Below are 19,465 nucleotides of genomic sequence, written 5' to 3'. Positions count from 1 at the left end.
ATGGGTCATGCTTGACAGGTGCTACACCCACCGGCCATGACAGGGAGTAAGAGCCAGCACTACAGAGGAGACATTGGCTTATACAGCTATTGCTCCCTAGTACAGCCCCAACTTTACAAGTAATCCCCTGCATTGCACTCTGTTTGATGTTCTGGGATGGTGTGTCAGCAAGTCCTGACTGTGATCTAACAGACATCTGGCCGAGATCTACTGGTTGCTGACCCCCGCTTTAGGCGATCCCTGAAAACTCATCTCTTCAGGGAAGCTTATCACGCCTCCGAATAGACATTTATCACTTATATCAGCTCATCCCACACAGTTATAACCTTTTGTACTGCTTGCCCCACACTATTAGATTGTAAGCTCTTATAAGTAGGGCCCTCCTGTTTTTGTTATATTGTAGCTGTATTGTCTCCCTTTATATTGTAAAGCGCTGAGCAAACTGTTGGCGCTATATAAGTCCTGTATAATAATAATAATAATGATGATGATGATGATGAATCTTTTGAAAGGGTAATTTGATATTTGGTTCTACATCCACTTTTTACAGACCGCACGCCTATTTTTTCACTTATAATTTATTATCTTGAATTTAGAGGGCTACAGTTCCTGAATATGTACACTGAGTGTGAAGTTTTATTTTTATTCTTTATATCTTTTTGCTGGCTGGCAGTCTTAGGCCCAGGGGTGGACTGACCATTTGGAAACTCGGGCACTGCCCGAGGGCCCGGGGTCAGTAGGGGGCCCCATGAGATGCCCCTGGTACCTTTTTTCATAGGCTTTTTTGAATTTGGGCAAGGACAAAGGGGCCCCATGATCCCCTATTGAGTTCTCAGTCTGCCCCTGCTTAGGCCATATTTATTTGACGGTGTGGAATGAAGTCCCTTTTGTACATGCACAGGAGTCAGTCATCCGGCACACAGGGACAGTGAGCAGACAGGTAGGTGTATTTTACTGCAGAGGAGACAAGAGCCCGCCTCCTCGCAGTTTGCAGCAGCGGAGTTCTTTCTTAATTTGTTTGTCAAGCCCAATTAAATCTGCTTGTTCATCTAAGACTAATATAGACAAAATTGCAGTGCTTATTATTCACTAATTTGATCATCCGCTGCTGGATACTGGTGCTCTGGCACAGACTGTGGACTGCAAAGAAGCATGAAGATCTCTGCCACCATGGTAAATTGCAGTAAAACATCTGCTTTATTCAAACAATGGAGTGTACAGCACAGAACAGTCAAGATCTTTCAGACAAGGCGGCCTTACTCATGACTCAAGCAACACTTTTCAGCCAAGATGGCCTTACTCATGACTCATCAAGCCATCTTGGCTGAAACGCGTTGACGTTCTGTGCTCTTGACACCATTGTTTGAATAAAGATGTTTACTGCAATTTACTGTGGTGCCAGCGATCTTCGTACTTCATTCACCTAATGCTACCCTCTCACCAGATTCACAATGCTGCTTTCCTATGGTGTCTCCTCTATCCAGAGTGGGGACACTCTAAGACAGAAAGTTTAACTGACCAGATCACCAGGTGAAAATGAAGAAGGAAAAAGACTAAAAAAAAAACCTAAAGCTGCTATATATATATATATATATATATATATATATATATATATATATATATATATATGCCATTCCTGTTCATGGAGATCCATTCTGGGGACCCTGTTGTGTTGTCTGCTGCTTGATAGACTGGATATAGCCTGCTAAACATAAATTACATCATTTCCACAAACAGGTTTAGGTAAAAGAAATTTTATTCATGATGTATAAACATGGAATTGTTCCTGGAGGTTATCAGAACAGATAATATTTCACATGAAGATAAAGCAGGAAGTTATATGTTCTCACTTACAGCTGGTATTTTGGTTCCTTGTTGTACCCAATATGGCAGCTAACAAAGAGCAATGGACTGCTCAACAAAGTTACACAAATGCCAAATATTTCAGTTCCTGCACAGGTGTAGGTATTTTACATACATAGCTGCCCAGTCCAGAATGTAACTGTTCCTGATTGAGTGGTCCATTAAAAACAGATTACATTTTTTTTTTAGACACAACAATGACGCTGGACATAGGTGACAATGTAGGGGCATGTGACCATGTGTAACAATAAATCCAAGCATCATTTTCCAAACAGTTATATTTAAGAATGCTTTTTTAACAGACTATTTAAAGACAATATATGGCCTTCTTTAGTGAGGCAATTCACAGAGCAATGATGGTGTGCAAGGTGCAATAACCCCTAGAAACCAGACATCAGTACATGGTGATCAAAGATACATTCTGACTGCTGGCCAAGGGACACTCAGCTCTGCACTATAAGCAATCTTCATATTGTGATTTCCATTACTGACCAATATTAATAGGGAATAGTAACCAGTGAAATGTATAAGTAAAAGTAAGGAAGTACTGAAGAAAAAAATGAGTGGAAGGAATGATTTGATACTTGATATGGAACCATAACTATAAAAAAATAAACTGTAAAGTGAACCTGTACTAAAGGTGAATGAAGTAAACCATACCAGCACACAACTGCATTCATCTGAAAGTGGCTGTATGTACTTTTTGTTATTGTCAGGATCACCAAGGCCCTTTATTATGCAAATATTGAGTTCTGTTCCTATGGTGCTCCCCATTCCCACAACAGTCAACATGTAGGCACCTATAAGGACCCATTCATACCTTGGTGTTCTAGTAACACGCGTGTGAAAAACATGTATCCAGCTTGAGGTACCATTAACTCTTAATGGCACCCCAAATGTGAGTAGGAGTTATGCATTTTGTTCTGTTTTCCATGTGACAAAATGCGCAAAAACGCACATCACAAAATGCATTGACTCATTGTCAAAAAAAAAAAAAAAAAAGTACTTTGGAACATTTGTAGCATGTAGGGCAGCCCATTCAGTTGCCCTATTCGCCAAAAAACGCAGTAAAAAAAATCCAACATGTCACACAAGTGTGAATGCGGCCTATGTGTACTAGTGTCATTCCTCTACTAACGTAACCTGTAGCGCAGGTACACTTTGTTTTCCGTGGTTGGGGTGGGGGAGGTTAGGAAAGATGAAAATGTATCCTAAACTAATAAGAATCAGCACAAGAGACACATATTAAATATATGTAATGTCCCTTGAGCTGATAAAGTGGTTATAAAGCCTAAACAATTTTTATCTGCATTTGCTACATTCACGTAAAAAATGTTTAGGTAGCAGTATCACCCCCCACCCCCCTTATACTTTGAGTCCTCACTCAATCCAATGCTGTTCCCATCTGTAGCGGCTCTCCTCTCACCTCCTGGTCTCACAGGCTTTGCTGAGGCAGTGGGAGCCATTAGCTTCCGCTGCTGTCTCTCAAATCCTGTGAAAAGGGGCGAGGGGGCTAGGCCGAGCCACACTGTCTGTGTCTATGGACACAGGCAGCATGGCTCGTGGTCAAGAGCGCAGGCGTGTCCCCCATAGAAAGCACAATGCTATGGGGGCACACTCAGAAGAGGAGGAGCCAGGAGTGCTAGTGGAGGATCCAAGAAGAACAGGTTTGTGTCTGCTCTGTGAAATTCCATTGCACAGAGCAGGTAAGTATATCATGTTGTGGAGAAGAGTAAGAACAGGTGCTTTCTTGTCTGTGTTTCCATTGAGAATATTTCCTCTCACTTCCTATTTAGTGACATCCTGACACACAGAAATTAATGGAAATCTACCCTATAGAGACACAGACTGCAATAAAAACCCAACAGAGGTTTTAACCTTTCTACTCTCTTATCTAAAAAAATAAAAGCAGTTCAAGATGAATAAGGTTTTAATGCTTTACCCTGTATGAGCTGTTTTGCAATGTTTTTGAATATAGTTTACTTTCGTTTGTAGCCATCTTTTGCTATTTTGTACGCTCACCAGTTTACTTAAAAGCCACATTCATTATTGTTAACACAGGATGCAACACAAAACTGCTTGTACTAAGAATAGAAGAGCCAAGTCATAGCTCACAAAGGAAATAGATTATTTAGCCTGAACAACCAACTGTGGCAAAATATTCAGGAATATGCCAAAAAAGAAAAGCATTATATTTAATAAACATTAAAAAAGGGCCTTTAAAAAGCAATTACCATGTCTTCTCAAAGTGGAGAATACAGTTAAAAAGCAACTCCATCAAAATCTTTCAGTTTTGGGTATGTAGAGCAGGATTATATCCCTTCTTGGGTCTTCATCGTGAAAACACACCCTCCTTGTCCCCTTTTCGGACATGGCTTTTAAACTGAGCTACTATTGTCACTGGTTTGATTGTTCTTCATATATTCACTGGGACCATGATACAGTATTTCTGTGCCCTGTTCATGTAAATGGACCTATTACAGAAATAGCAAATTTTGGATGGAGCTGCTCTTTAGGCAGAAAGAAGAGACAGAAGAGGATGTAACATGCAGTCCATAAAAACAAAATGACAATAAGTTATATTTCTCAATATATATACACATATATTTATATATTTATAGATATATAAAATTTACAAATAGAATAACCATTTTATAATAGCTTACGACGTGGACTGCTTGGGCGGCAGGAAAAATAAACACATTTTCTAGCAGCTCCACTCTGCACAGTTAATGACCAAAGGCAAACAAGTCTTTTATTTCAAGCGTCAATACCTAGTGACAATGTCCTTAGCAGACAAGTAGATCAGATGCTGAGATTGAATAGGTAAAAGGAGCACACAGGCTGTTGGTGAGACAGATGCTAATCCTCCCCGGCCTCTGGAACTTGCCATGAAATTCACACTAACAGTCTACTGTGCAAATTCAAAATGAAAAGGCACTAAATTTAGAAAGCACTGAGAGGTGACACTTTTGTCCTGCACGGTCCGGGTAATGCAGTATGCCTGTCTCTAGTTTTGTGCTCCTTCCCAACATGGTAAAGTTAAATGACTCCTGATGGCAGCTGTTGGTGACTTTTCCATCCTCTAAGACGCTGGGTTTGTGGCGTGACTCCAGGAATGTGTGTTGCAGGCTGTAAGGCCTTACTGTAAACAGCTTAAAGAAAAACAACATTAAATCCATCAGCTTCTCCTAACCACAGTAAACCAAGGGGCCGAATATCCTCTGCCCTCTCTAATTCTACGTCCTTCCACTCCTGCTCAACAGGGTGCAGACACAAGCTGTATCAATCCGGATCCAGCGCCAGCCCACCATCTTGTCCAACACAGTTAGTGCTCGTACATATGACTGTTTTGGTTTACACTCTGATATCCATTGTCTTTTGTCCACCCCTCGGCAACCATTGGTTGTGCTGCCTTGAGGGTTGCATTTGGTCTCAAAAAAGTATTGCTTTAAGGGTCCTGTGAGTGTCTGAATTTCAGACAAGATGGTAACAGTCTTCCCCCGAATATCTACTGCCTGTTTTTTATCAGTAACCCAGACATTTATGCTATCACACACTGACTGTTCTCCCCTTCTTGAAAGGCTAATGGAATCGGAGCCCTGTGCCCGTTTTACTCGAGAAGTCCTATTTGCTGGCTCTGAGTGTGCAATGTTCTCTTCTGCCAAGAACAAAAGGGGAGGTCCAGAGGGCTCCTGACTAGACAGAGCCACTCTTGATGAATAAAGGTTCCATTCTTTACTCGTCATGTCAGGATATGTAGTTGCCAAGTCTGGGAAGATCCCTTCATGGAGTCCATCAGTGGAGTTATAGGGTTCCTGCAATTGGTCTGATGTGAAGGAGGAATTGTTGGGGCCATAATCCCGATCGGTGTTCTGGTTTTGGAAAGGGGCAGCGTTGATGGCACAAAGGTATGAGATCACCATGACATTAAGGCGGAGGAGCATTACTTAATCCACCTCAAACAACTGAAAGAGAGCAAAAAAGACAGTCAGAATGCATGTCTAAAAACAAGCTCCTTTTTTGAACATTTAGCATATTGAAAATGGACATTTCTGTTATTAGTGGACTGAATCACTCACTGCTTTCGTATACCTTTTGTAAGGCTATGGAAGCCACACATTTTTACTTCATTCTCTAAGAAGCCTAGGAAACTAGTGGGTGTGGTAGCTTTTCTTCTAAAGTAACATATTAGATTTGGATAAAGATACATTTCTAAAACATAAAATAACTACATTCAGGCAAACAAAAATTAAAGCACCCTATACCGTAGATAAAGCATCTTACTGTTTATTTCAGTTCTAATGTCACAAAAGGTAGAAATTCATATTTTTCATCTTTATCTGCCAATAAAATGTTTAAAAAAAAAAGAAGGAAAAAAGAATATGAAGTAAACATTGGATGACATTTACAAAAAATGGTGAGTGCAAAATCTGGTGCAGCTCTGCATAGCATCCAATCAGCTTCCAGGTTTTATTATTGAAGCTTAACTGAACAAGTTGAAGTTAGAAGCTGATTGGCTACCATGCACAACTGCACCAGTTTCTGAGTGCTCTAGTTTTAGTAAATCTCCTCCATTATGTTTTACAGAATGTAATTATAAATACACAGCTGAGGTGCAAGTGGCACTGTCTATACTGCTTGCAGTAACATAATAGAATAAGGCAGGCCATAGATGATATGATTCCTGCAAGCACAGTCAGTGCTGATGGGGAAATCCCTCCTGCAGAGCTATTGTGTTCTTCCAGCTGGGCGATAATTGCATGTAAAAATCCAACATGCTGGTTGTACCTAAGTTGATCGATTTGGATACAATCAGTTTGCCACTAGATGGTTTGAATCATAGGCTGATCCCTCATTATTCCTTTATCAAAGCAATATAATGTTCTGTTAAAGTGGACTATTGCTGGATGGAAGGCAGTTGAGACCCTGTACTTACGTTAAAGTGCTGTCCTGCCAACTGGTCACCCAATACAGGCCAGAGGAAAACCATATGGGTATGGTGGCCTTCTACAATTCAACACTTCATGCCAATGGCCAGGTGCAAGAACTACAATGTGGGTGCAGGAAGGACCTTAGTCTTGTGTTAGTTTCAATGTGGTAGTAAGGGAGTACAATGGATGGTAAAAACAGTCTTCTTGCCATGTCATCTATCCTGCGAACCTGTTAGTAGGTCCAACTGACTGAAAAAGGTCCCTTAAGGGCAAGGAACTATATATATCGGTTAGAGTAGGCCAGGGATGAGAAAAATATGGTCTGTTATCTCTAACTTCCCTTTCTTTAAAGCTCAACTTTAGGCTAAATCTTTGGAAATGCAGCCTGGAGGTTTTATGTTTTCAGCAGCTTTGGCAGCAATACTTAACTGCAAACAAAAGTTGTCTACTGCAGTATCTCTTCTTTACTACAAGATGTTGTCAGTCTTCAAGGTGAAAGAACTCTCAACATCATTCAACCTGGAAAGCCTGAGACATCATGGTCCCACCCTTTGAGCATGATTTCCTACACTCAGTGTATTGATGCAAAAAAAAAGGTACCAAAGTCCCATTTTGATGTCCATTTCATCCAGCATAAACAGCTACCTGAGGTGGTCAGAACGGTGGCATAACTTACTCCATATTGTTATACCCAGCATTAGCCTTTTATCAATTCTGCCTTTACAAAAAAGGTTTATCATCGGTAGAACATAGGTAATAGAGCAACTATACATATAATATATGTGCATTTTAAATTATGTGATCTGTGTTACATCTTCCTAAATGCCAACTATTAATGCTGTCATTCCCTAGACAGACTGTGGGAAAATCTTGCATCTGCAAATGTGCTGCTTTAGGGTAATAGTACATTCTGGACTGTACTAATTAGCAAGCTTTAGAAACACATATTGACCACATACCCTCAGCTCACATCTGTCCATCTGCTTGCAGATGGTTTGCAGAGCAGAAAATACAATTATAAATAGTAAGGATTAAAGGCTTCATTGAGGGGGAAACACAACTGGAATTTAATTATTATTTAACACTCCTTAATAGATATCACTTTCAGTAACTTTGTTATTAAAATAAAATAAATTAGCTGGAATTCTTATTTATTTCTGATGAAATCTGCTGGCGACCTCCTGGAATGCTAGAGGAGAAATTACAGCCAATTACTGGTTGGATGCCGTAATCAGTGACTAGCTGCTCTATAAGCCACATGTAATTCCAGTACGTTTCCAGCAGATGTCTTCAGTGCAACCACGTAGATATGGAGTTGTTCACTCACCTCTTCTGGAAAATGATGCCTTAATAACAACATAGGCAGAAATACATCTTAAAGTGAACCTTCACTCTGAAAAACTACTTTGCCCCACTGTATTTTCACCCCTCTGAAATTTAGAAAACCTATTTTTTTTAAAGTACATCTTTCATTACTAATCTAGTCTGAGCCGATACATGCCTCCATTCCTTCTAGGGGAGAATGATGTGCCCCTGTTCCTGCAGATTCCTGGGATATTCCGGTCACATATGGAGGGTGAACCTTGCGCCGTATCAGCTGCAAGAAGCTGGAGGAGATAGCTGGCTCCCAATGATGCAGGAAGGGAAGATGGCAGCCCGAGACCCAACCTGTGGCAACAGATGGCACCAAGGCAAGGCAAGTATGGACACCCATAGCAAGAGGTGCATGGGGAATATAAAAAAAAAAAAGTACACACAGGGGTTAAAGTTCCTGTTTAAAAGAAGTATGGGATGTTTTTTTTTCTAATTTATACTCAGGTGGTTGCAGCATCGCTCTGATGCTGCATCTGTCCCCCACCGGCTTTAAGTGTGATTACTGTCCCTCCCTCTTAGATTGTAAGCTCCAAGGAGCAGGGCCCTCCTAACCCTCTTGTATTGAACTGTATTGTTGCTGTATTGTCTCCCTTTATATTGTAAAGCACTGAGCAAACTGTTGGCGCAATATAAATCCTGTATAATAATAATAATAATTGCTGAGCTCTCGCCACTGCTGTTGGTCTGCTCTGCCCCCCTTTGCGCTCACTGGAGCGCTGGGCTGTGGATGGGGAGGGAGCAGGTGGCTCAGGCTCTCAGCAGATCGCTGAGAGGCTGATCCAGGTGCCACTCCAGACTCTGTGGTGGATCCCGACTTTAAAGTCAGGATCTTTCCCCAGCCTGGACCGGCTGAGTGACATCAGCCAACAGCGGGCTTCAGCCTGCTGTCAGCTGAAAACGGGTCACAGGAGTGCAGAACGAACTGCAAAACAGCTTTGGCTGTACTTCTCCTTTAAGTAGACTTCAGTTAAATAAAAAAATGTATCATTGCTATACATACAGGGCTTGGCCTTCAGTGGAATAAAGCCACATGCAACATTTTATGAGGGCACCCCCCCTTCCCATCCCAGTCACCACTACTATACAGTTAGGAACCTCACCAGATCCATCACACTACACCCCTCTCCCCAATGGTAAAAACCACCTGACATTCTGGAAGCTGTTTCAGTGGCAAGATGGCTGAGCCCGTTATGATTGCTGCTTCAATTCCTTAAAAGCAAATATGAATTTTTCAGTTCTTGTGGCCTATTACAGTGTTAAACAGATTCGTTCTGTGCTTTACCTGGATTTATTAGCCACAAAGTCTCTGTAATCCGTTACTGTTAAAGCAGCATTCTCTAATCAGAATCTTGCACAGTTCAGTACACACTTCAATTAACCAAAAATGCTTCAAATTATAGGAAGGGAGAAAGTTTAACAGGAACGCCCACACAGTCATTCTATCATTAACCACTTCAGCTCCAGAAGGTTTTACCCCTTTCATGACCAGGCCTTTTTTTTTGCTACTTTAACTAATAATTGCGCGGTCATACATCACTGTACCCAAATACAATTTATTTTTTTCACACAAATAGAGCTTAACTTTGGTGGTATTTGGACACCACTGATATAAACGAAAAAAAGAACTAAAATTTTGAACACCCCCCCCTCCCCCCAAATAAAACTTTCTGCTATAAAACATCCAGTAAAACTAGAAAATATATATATCATATTTCTTAAATTGATGCCATAATTTATTCTGCTACATGCCTTTGGTAAACACAAAAATCCAAATAAGTTTATATTGATTGGTTTGCGTGAAAGTTTTAGAGTCTACAAACAATGGTATATATACTGGAATCTTTAAATTTTTTTTATCATACTAATGGCAGTGATTAGTGGGACTGTGATAGTGCAGCGGGTAATCTGATGCTAATTGACACTGGGTGGGAAATGACTGACACTAATAATTCTATACACTGTCACTGTACTAATGACACTAGCTGGGAAGAGGTTAACATAGCGGGGTAATCAAGGGGTTAAGTGTGTACCTAACAAGTGTAATGTGTGTATTATGTGCTACTCTTTTCTTTGCTGAGAGGAAACAGATAATTTCCTCTGTACAGAGCCCTGTGTGGATTGTCAACACAGAGCTCTGGGATGTGATTGGACACAGCTGTTCAGCAAGTCCCTGCCATGTACAATCACAGCATGAGTAGGCAGGGGCGCGAGCATGCCCTGTAGTCGTAGGAGGCCAGGTAAGTTGCTGTGCCTGTACAGGCCGAAGTACATTGCGGGCGGGCAGTCTGCAAGTGGTTAAAGGGGAACTCTAGTCTTTTAAAGGAAAATTTGTTTGTACCGAGGATGTATAAAGGTTAACACTGTTGTCCTTTTGAAAAAACTAATTCATTGTCTTCAGTACTTTTGAAATCACTGACAAGGTACACATATGTAGTTTAACGTGTATATCAAGCCAACACTTATCTTAAAGGAAAGTAGGGCCAAAGCACTACGTTCTGCACTTCTGTAACCCATATTCAGCCAACAGTAGGCTAAAGTCCGTTGTAGGCTGATGTCACTCAGCTGGAACAGGCTCTGAATAGATTCCAATTTTAATGTCAGGATGATTTATAAAGTGATGATTTATATAGTTAGTCTGGCTGAAAAAAGACAAAAGTTTATTCAGTTCAACCACTTAAAAAAAAAAAGTTATAATCCAATACCCAGTTGATCCAGAGGAAGGCAATATAACCCAGCAATGCATGATCCAGTTTGCTCCTGCAGGGAAACAAATTCCTTCCTGATCCCCCGAGAGGCAGTCGGATATTCCCTGGATCAATGTTACCTATAAAATGTTGGTATCCAGTTATATTCTGTGCATCTAGGAAATAATCCAGGACTTTTTAAAGCAATCCACTGAGCTGGCTAGAACCAATTCTTGAGGGAGTCTACTCCACATTTTCACAGCTCTCACTGTGAAGAAACCTTTCCGTGTTTGGAGATTACATTTTTCCTCCAGACGTAAAGAGTGCCCCCCTGTCCTCTGTGATGACCTCAGGGTGAATAGCTCTACACAAGTTCACTATATGAACCACTGATGTATTTATACATGTTGATCATATCCCCCCTTAATCTCCTCTTCTCAAGAGAGAATAAATTCAGTTCCTCTAATCTTTCCTCATAGCTGATCTCCTCCATATCAGTTTGGTTGCCCTTCTCTGTGCTTTCTCCAGTTCCCCAATGTTCTTTTTGTGAATTGGTGCCCAAAACTGAACTGCATATTCCAGATGAGGTATTACTAATGATTTGTACAGAGGTAAAATATATCTCCCTACAAGAGAGGATTTTGCTCGCTTTAGAAGCCACACCTTGGCATTGCATGCCATTATTAAGCTTGTGATCTACCAGAACCCTCAGATCCTTCTCCACCATTGGTTCCCCCAGTTGTACTACCCCCAGTATGTATGATGCATGCGTATTCTTATCCCCCAAGTGCATAACCTTACATTTATCAACATTAAACCTCATTTGCCACATACTTGCCCAATTAAACAGAGCATTGAGGTCAGCTTGTAAATTGGAGACATCCTGTAATGACGTTATTCCACTGCACAGCTTGGTGTCATCAGCAAAGACTGAAATGGTATTTTTAATCACAGACCCTATATAGTTTATAAATATATTAAAAAGTAAGGGTCCCATCACTGAACCTTGGGGTACACCACTGACAACCCTAGACCATTCAGAGTATGAATCATTAACCACTACTCTCTGAATACAATCTTTTAGGCCAGTTTTCTATCCATTTACATACAGATTTTTCCAAGCCTGTAGACTTTACCTTACACATTAGCCGTGTGTGGGGAACTGTGTCAAGCGCTTTTGCAAAATCCAAGTATACCACGTCCACCACCACCCCTCTGCCCAAGTATACCATATCCACCGCCACCCCTCTGCCCAAGTATACCACGTCCACCGCCACCCCTCTGTCCAAGTATACCACGTCCACCCCCACCCCTCTGTCCAAGGTTTTGCTCGCCTCATAAAAAGAAATCATATTTGTTTGACAACTTGTGTCTTAAAATCTTAAAATATTTTTTTCCAGCAAGAACTCATCTATGTGGACTTTTATTAAACTTCCCAACTATAGAAGTTAAACTAAAAGGTCTATGATTAATTGGTAAAGATTTTGACCCCTTTTTAAATATTGACACCACATTGGCCTTACACCAATCCAGTGGTACTATGCCAGTCATTAAAGAGTCCCAAAAAATTAGAAACAATGGCTTTGAAATGACAGAGCTCAATTCTTTAAGGACCCGTGGGTGTATGCCATCCGTTGGCGTGGGTAGGATGGTGTGCACACGTCCCCTACCCGGAAATGCAAAATCACGTAAATATATGCGATTTTGCGCAGCCCTGCACCCTGTAGCAGTACTTCTGCTATAGGGCAGTCAGGAAGCGGTTAAAAACATACCTATTTCTTATGCATAAATTTAACTCTGTCTGGTCCCCCTGGATAGGGCTGATGTTTCCCCTCCAAGCCTAAAAACGGAATTGCACGGTCCTTTCTCTTATGGCTTTGATACTACTATGTATTGTGTTCTGTATATAGTAATAAAAGATACCAATATTATGAGTTTTACATTGTCTTCTCTTTCACCTTCCTGTCCTGCATATCAGGATGTGTCTTTGTGTACACTTGAATAAAAAATAAATAAATCTGATTTAGGCCTCATGCTGGGCCAAAAAATGCTGCTTATACAGGCTTTTGGTGTTTTTTTATATGGCATATTCGCAGAGGAGTGTTTTCAGACTGAAAAAAAAAAACATCACAAGTGCATTTTTGAGGGGAGCTTTTGGGCAGAAAAAAATTCTAGACACATAAATGCAGCTAAACACCCATCAATGAGGAGCGTGGAGCATTTGGCATTTTCAAGTGTTCACTGAATATAGTGAAAAATGAGCAAAGGGGGATGTTTTGGAAAAAAGGCTTATAAAAGCAAATGCTCATAAACACGCGTAAACCCTTGTGCAATACGACAACCCTTGTGCAATACGACAACCCTTGTGCAATACGACAACCCTTGTGCAATACGACAACCCTTGTGCAATACGACAACCCTTGTGCAATACGACAACCCTTGTGCAATCCCACTGTGAGCTTTTTTTATGCTGCTTATCTGTCCGAGGTTCTGGCATTTTTTCAGCTGTCTAGTGTGCATGGACCCTTAGTAACTAAAATAGGTTTGTCAAGACAAAATGTTTTTCTATTCAGTTGGACAGAGTGGGGAAGCACTGAAAGTTCTGTCAGAATTGTACTACTATCTGGGGCACCATTAGACTATCCAAAACAAACATGTTTCGGCTTGACATACACGTTAACCTTCTAGATATGTTTGCTTGTTCTAGGGCAGTGGCTCATAGTACTGAAGCCATGAACATCCGGCAGTGAGAATTATCAGAATGAAGTCATTAACAGTAGGTTCTATTATCCTCTCAGTACAGGTTTTCCCTAAAATATATGTCCACCCAATCACTAAAATCTGATTTGCGATTAAACATTAACAAAATTAATATTTTAAAATATGCAGCTCTAGCAATCCTGGTATGAAGGTCCTTGTTTAGGCTCTTCCTACTATAGAGTGACAAAACTATTCCCTCTCTCCCAACTGCTCTCCTGCACTGTCACTATTACTCGGCTTTCCAATGGAGACTAAAATTGGCTATTTTAAAACAACTGCAGGCAATGCCCACTGTTGTCACATCAGGATTCCCATCCTGAGAAAGGTCATGCAGCCGACACTTGAATTGCATGTAGACAGAGAGTGGCTGCAAAGATTCTGCAGGAGATATGGTGCATGGGAGTGCAATGAAGAATGAGAAAGGGTGAAAACAATTCTGTTTCTGCAGAAAGATTTGTGCTCATCAATGATTTGAGATGGAATATTGAAATGGAAAGTGGGAGATGGAATAGTGAGATGGAAAGTGAGAGAGGGAATAGTAGCTCATCATTGTTGTCATTGGAAGGAATATTGCCCTATCATTGGTGTCAGGGGATGAACTAATGCCCCACCATTATGACCAGTTGCAGAAACAGGACCCCATCATTGGCATCAGTGGGATAAATAGTGGGCCATCTTGATATCATTGCAAAGAATAGTCAAAGGCCAAATCAGCCAAGTGATTTGTGATGCATTGGGTTAGCTGTTTTGTTGTGGAATTCAAAATGAATTACATTGTGATTCATGTATTTCCATACATTGTGTTAATGCGTGGTGAAGCACCCATTTTATTGCATGTTACTGCAACGCATTCAGTATGAACAGGCCTTTGGGGTGAAAAGGTTTAGAAAGATTGCTCTAGCAGAGTTTCTTGCCTTATATTAGCCTAGAGGAAACATTAATAAAAATTTCAGGTCTCAGGAAACCCTTACTAAAACAAATTCATGGTTCTCAAAATTCCACCCTTACAGACCAAAAAGAACATTGGTGTCATGCAGCTGGTTTTGTGGTGTTGGCCCTGGAACTATGTAGGCATCATCAAATGTGATATCAGTTAACCACTGCTCAATAAATCCTTAAAACCTCTGGAGGGTTCCATACTACTCTGGTTGAGAATGGCTGCTCTAGAGGAAAGAGTTTGGATCTTCATCGTGCTAGGAACTTGACCCTTGACAAGGCAGCCCACAGATGATTTGAAAATTGCTAAATTTCCCAATCAACACAGTCAAAGTTGATGGGGGAATGTCTCCCTCAGGGCTACTGTGTTCTGTTGGTAGGGGGTGCAGGGCTATAGCCGCCGGAAGTAAACGCATGTAAAAAAAATCCATTAGACTGGTTGTACCTAAGTCAATTGATGCACATTGGCCGGTCCCTGCTGGACCAACTGAATGTCAATTTATGCATGGCTGGCTTAACAAACCTGTAAGGAGATTACTGCCCATAGCCAAAGGAACAGCCGGGACTGTGGTGTACAGTGGTCTATTACAATGGAAAGGTGAACAGTTAGATTTGTGCACTGCAGTAGAAAGTGCCTGGAATTTAGACATCTGAAGCAGACATTAGCACAATCTTCTCATTTAACTGGAGACACCAATTACAACATTGTGTCCACCTGTGTACTGCTCAATGGCTTTCTCGGAAGCAGTAAATTGTGACATTTTCAAAACTAACAATCATCAAATAGGACAGAAATTATGTCCTGCTTTTAGCATGTTCACTTGTCACATTCTTTATGAAGTTGGGCTTCCCTTGCAGCTCTCTTCTTCCTGAAATAGTTTGCTTTCTTACACAACAATTAAGTCAAATCCATACTTGACTGGAGCCGCTGGGTCTCGACCTGCTGTGCTGCTCACTAGTAGAACTCTGTAAACCTCTTAATCCCAAAACACAGATGGGGAAAGCCTAACAAGTGGGAATTGAGGCTTGTCTAGAAACTCCTTTTCTGGCAACAGGCCAAACAATAATAGTAATATTTTCTTTTCACTTTTTCATATGTACATAAGGGTGAGCTTCTCGGTCTCCTAAAGGAAAACTCAGACCAAAGAAAAACTTACTAATGGTAGAGGGCTTAGATCTTTAAATAAAACCTACTGGAAATGTCTCATTTTCTAAGACTGGGAATGCTGCTAAGTCAATCTCAGATCATCAAGAATAATTTATTGTCTGAGCTTTCTTGCTGTTTAAGAGCCCCTTCAAACCTTCACATTTATGTGCATGGCTTTGTTTCATCTCTGTGTATCACCTGAGTCTAGTCACTTCACTGGGTATAGGTAAGGGTTTACAACCACATTAACCACTTGCATACAGGGCGATTACTACACCCCCTTCCTGCCCAGGACAATTTTCAGCTGTCAGCGCTGTCGCACTTTGAATATTTGCGCAGTCATACAACACTGTACCCATGACATTTTTATAATTTTTTGAGACAGATAGAGCTTTCTTTTGGTGGTATTTAATCACCTCTGGGTTTTTTTATTTTTTGCTAAACAAACCAAAAACTGAAAATTTTGAAAAAAAAAAAAGTTTTCTTAGTTTGCTGCACTGATGGGCACTGATAGGCGGCACTGATGGGCATTGACAGACATCACTGATGGGCACTGACTGCCACTGTTAGGTGGCACTGACTAGCACTGTTAGGCGGCACTGATAGGTGGCACTGAAAGGCAGCTCAGATGGGCACTGATATGTGGCACTGACAGGTGGCATTGATGGGCAGTGACAGGTGGCATTGATGGGCAGTGACAGGTGGCATTGATGGGGCTACACTGATCATCAGGGCACACTGATCATCAATGCCCTGATGATCAGTGTACATGTCCCCTGTGAGCAATGCCGATTACCAGCTCTCCTCTCCTTATATAAATAAGGAAATGCCAATAACTGGCATTTCCTTATTTACATGCGATCAGCTGTGATTGGACACAGCAGATCACATGACAGGGCCAACGTATTCGGTTCTTTCCGTTGATCGGTGATCCGCTGTGTCCCAGGGACACTGCGAACCAGCGATCATCCGTGGGCACGTACGCGCGGTTAGAGTGGGAGTACGTCATATGACGTTCTCCCAGAACGAGAGAACCGCCTTGCGCCCGTCATTTCTTTATATGCAGTTAAGGGAAAAAATTTAGTTAAACATGTTAACACCAAGTGTCAGAGTGGTTGTAAAGGCTGAAGGTGTGAATGACAGCCTCGGCTGTCCCGGGTCTTTGCCAATGAGGAGAGAGGGGCGGGGCCAAGTCACAGCTCTATGTGTGAATGGACACACCGCAGCGGGTGCCCCCATAGCAAGCTGCTTTCTGTGGGGGCACCCAGAGAAGAGAAGGATCTGGGCTGCTCTGTGCAAAAACCACTACACACAGTAGGTAAGTATAGACATGTTTGTTATTTTACAAAAAATGTTTGGTATAAAATTTTTAAAAAATTCATAAAAAACACTACTAGGTTTCTTTTATTAAAAATAAATACTACAGATCTAAAGTAGAACTACAAGATAGGCAAATAAAATTACCCATTAGTATACCACCTTACACAAAACACTAAACAGTTAATTAAAGTTTGAAAATCCTTACCATTTAGGACAAAAGTCTAACTGAATTTTCATGACCTCATCTCTAATTCAAAATGATAACAGCATCTGCTCTGCCAAGGAGGAGGTGTAACATCCGGGATTACATCATATCCTCTCCTCTCTCTCTCTGCAGTAAAAGGAGTCTACAGTTCCCATCATCCACACTGAATTGTAGTGAATGTGGGCGAGTACACTAGGCCTGTACATGTTGAATGTGTCTGAGAGTCCTGGTCCACCCACCACTGCAAGTGGGGCTGAATTACATCACTGCTTCCTGGAGAAAGAACTACAGATGGGATGTGCCAAGATCAGTGGCTGGGGGCATAGGAGGCATAGCAGCCACTGGTCTTACAAACAGGAAACAGAAGAGAATTAACGGTTTGATTTGAAAATGAACAGGATATTTCAGAGCAACTCTTGAGTGAACCAGAAGATGGATGACATATGCAGTGAAAGTAGGAAATCAGCAACAAGGACATGTAAAGAAGTTTTTGCCCGAAGTTCTGCTTTAACAATGTGCTACACATGGCTCAGGATTGCAAACACTGCTCAGTCTACTAGAGGTGAGTAAAGAAATATCCCACTGGTTAGCTACAGGGGTGTCCAACTCACTAGCCAGGATACCAAGGAATACACAACAATCATTACTGCATTCCTTAGAATATTTTTTGTTCTCCTAGGTTTCTTCTAAACTGATTTAATAAAACAGGAGCTGGACTGGTCCTATAATCAAAGAAAACACCACAATCATCTGGTTTGTACACAAGGGGTCCAAGCTACACCAGCAATGTTTAATCAGTTGGTACCATGTGACTACTACATGTGCACAATCAGCTCATTGCAGAACAGTCCTCTGACCTAGATGTTCAATACGCTGGACTGCTGTAGCTGCAGAAATATGAACATCCTTATTCGATATTTATTTTTATTTTATTTATTAAAGCTACTTATATAGCACCATCAATTTACACAGCACTTTACATATTTATTATACATTCACATCAGTTCTTGCCTTCTGGGAGCCTACAATCTAAGGTCCCTAACTCACATTCATACACATACTAGGGCCAATTTAGACGGGAGCCAATTAACCTACAAGCATGTCTTCGAAGTGTGAGAGGAAACCAGAGTACCCAGGGGAAACCCACACAGGCACAGGGAGAACATGCAGACTCCAGGCAGATAGTGCTGAGGTTGGGATTCGAACCGACAATCCTAGCATTGCAAATATAGTTCTTTGTCTAGCTGTAGAAGGGAAGTATGGTCAAAGCTCTTTTGGCCATACTTCACATGTGGGTCACAGGAGTGCACTTCCTTATGCTATCCTGTGACCCAGAAGTCACAGAGCTTCTCCAGAATCTGTATGTATCTGGACAATACACAGGCAGCTGGCTCAGCCTCTCAGTGACCCGATGAAAGCCTGAGCCAGACACTCCCACCCCCTCTCCTACCCGGTGCTCCAATGAGCAGTGGAGGGGCAGAGCACAGAGTGGTGACTGACAGTCAATGATTTCTGCTAAGAGCAGACCAGAGAACTGAGCGATCAGCAGTCATGCAATCACTTAGTTTTTGGGCTTAGAGCTGGCAGGGGACAGCTTGCAGCATCACTTGTTGCTGCAGCATGGCAGTAAAAATGTATGTGTGTAATTTTTTTTATGTTTCTCCTTTAAACTGGCCTTACACTGCTAGAAATTCAGCTAGTTCAGTAGGGTTCGGTCGATTGGCTGCAGCCGCTGATCAGCGCATTCTGACATCAGAGGGTGCCACTGGCAAAATACAATGTCACGAAGAGGGAGATTTCCTGCATCCCCCTTTGAAAGTGTATGGCTGAAAGTTATAATGTAGTAATCCACAGCAAGATATCAGAATCCATCTTTTACTGGTCTGATTTCAGCAGAGGGAATTCTACTTAGGTACTGCACTGAAGATTAAGGTTCCATGCACACTGACTTAAAAAAAAAAAAAAAAAAGCTGCTCTTAGAGGAGTTTAGCATTTTGCCTGTAAAAGCAACTAATGTTATCCTATGTGTCCATACACATTAAGTAGTCTAGAGGTATTTTTTTTTAATCCCAGCGTTTAGAGGCAGAAAAAAACCCTTCTGTTTTGCACTTTTGAGAGTGTTTTTCTGGCAGAAAAAAAAACACTAAAGACCCCTAAACACTGGCACAAAAAAAAAAAGCTCAAAATTAGCAATTTTTTTACTGCCAAGAGCACTGGTGTTTTTTGGCCCTATTCACACCTG

General features: G+C 41.3%; 1 protein-coding gene across 1 annotated transcript in view; it reads right to left on the bottom strand.

The window, feature by feature from the left end:
* Positions 1-1,738: 1,738 nt before the first annotated feature.
* NTF4 (neurotrophin 4) overlaps positions 1,739-19,465 on the bottom strand; it is a 152,801-nt gene continuing 135,074 nt past the window's right edge. Inside the window, exon 2 of the mRNA XM_089681800.1 lies at positions 1,739-5,831. Coding sequence (XP_089537926.1) covers positions 5,103-5,810 — 708 coding nt within the window. The 5' untranslated portion in view covers positions 5,811-5,831 and the 3' untranslated portion in view covers positions 1,739-5,102. The remainder of the gene's footprint in view (positions 5,832-19,465) is intronic.

This window comes from Staurois parvus, unplaced genomic scaffold (assembly GCF_062004578.1).
Source record: "Staurois parvus isolate SC_StPar_1 unplaced genomic scaffold, SC_StPar_1.0 ptg000279l, whole genome shotgun sequence".
Lineage (NCBI taxonomy): Eukaryota > Metazoa > Chordata > Amphibia > Anura > Ranidae > Staurois > Staurois parvus.
Note: the sequence above shows the minus strand (reverse complement) of the source record. Positions and strands in the feature narration are given on the sequence as shown.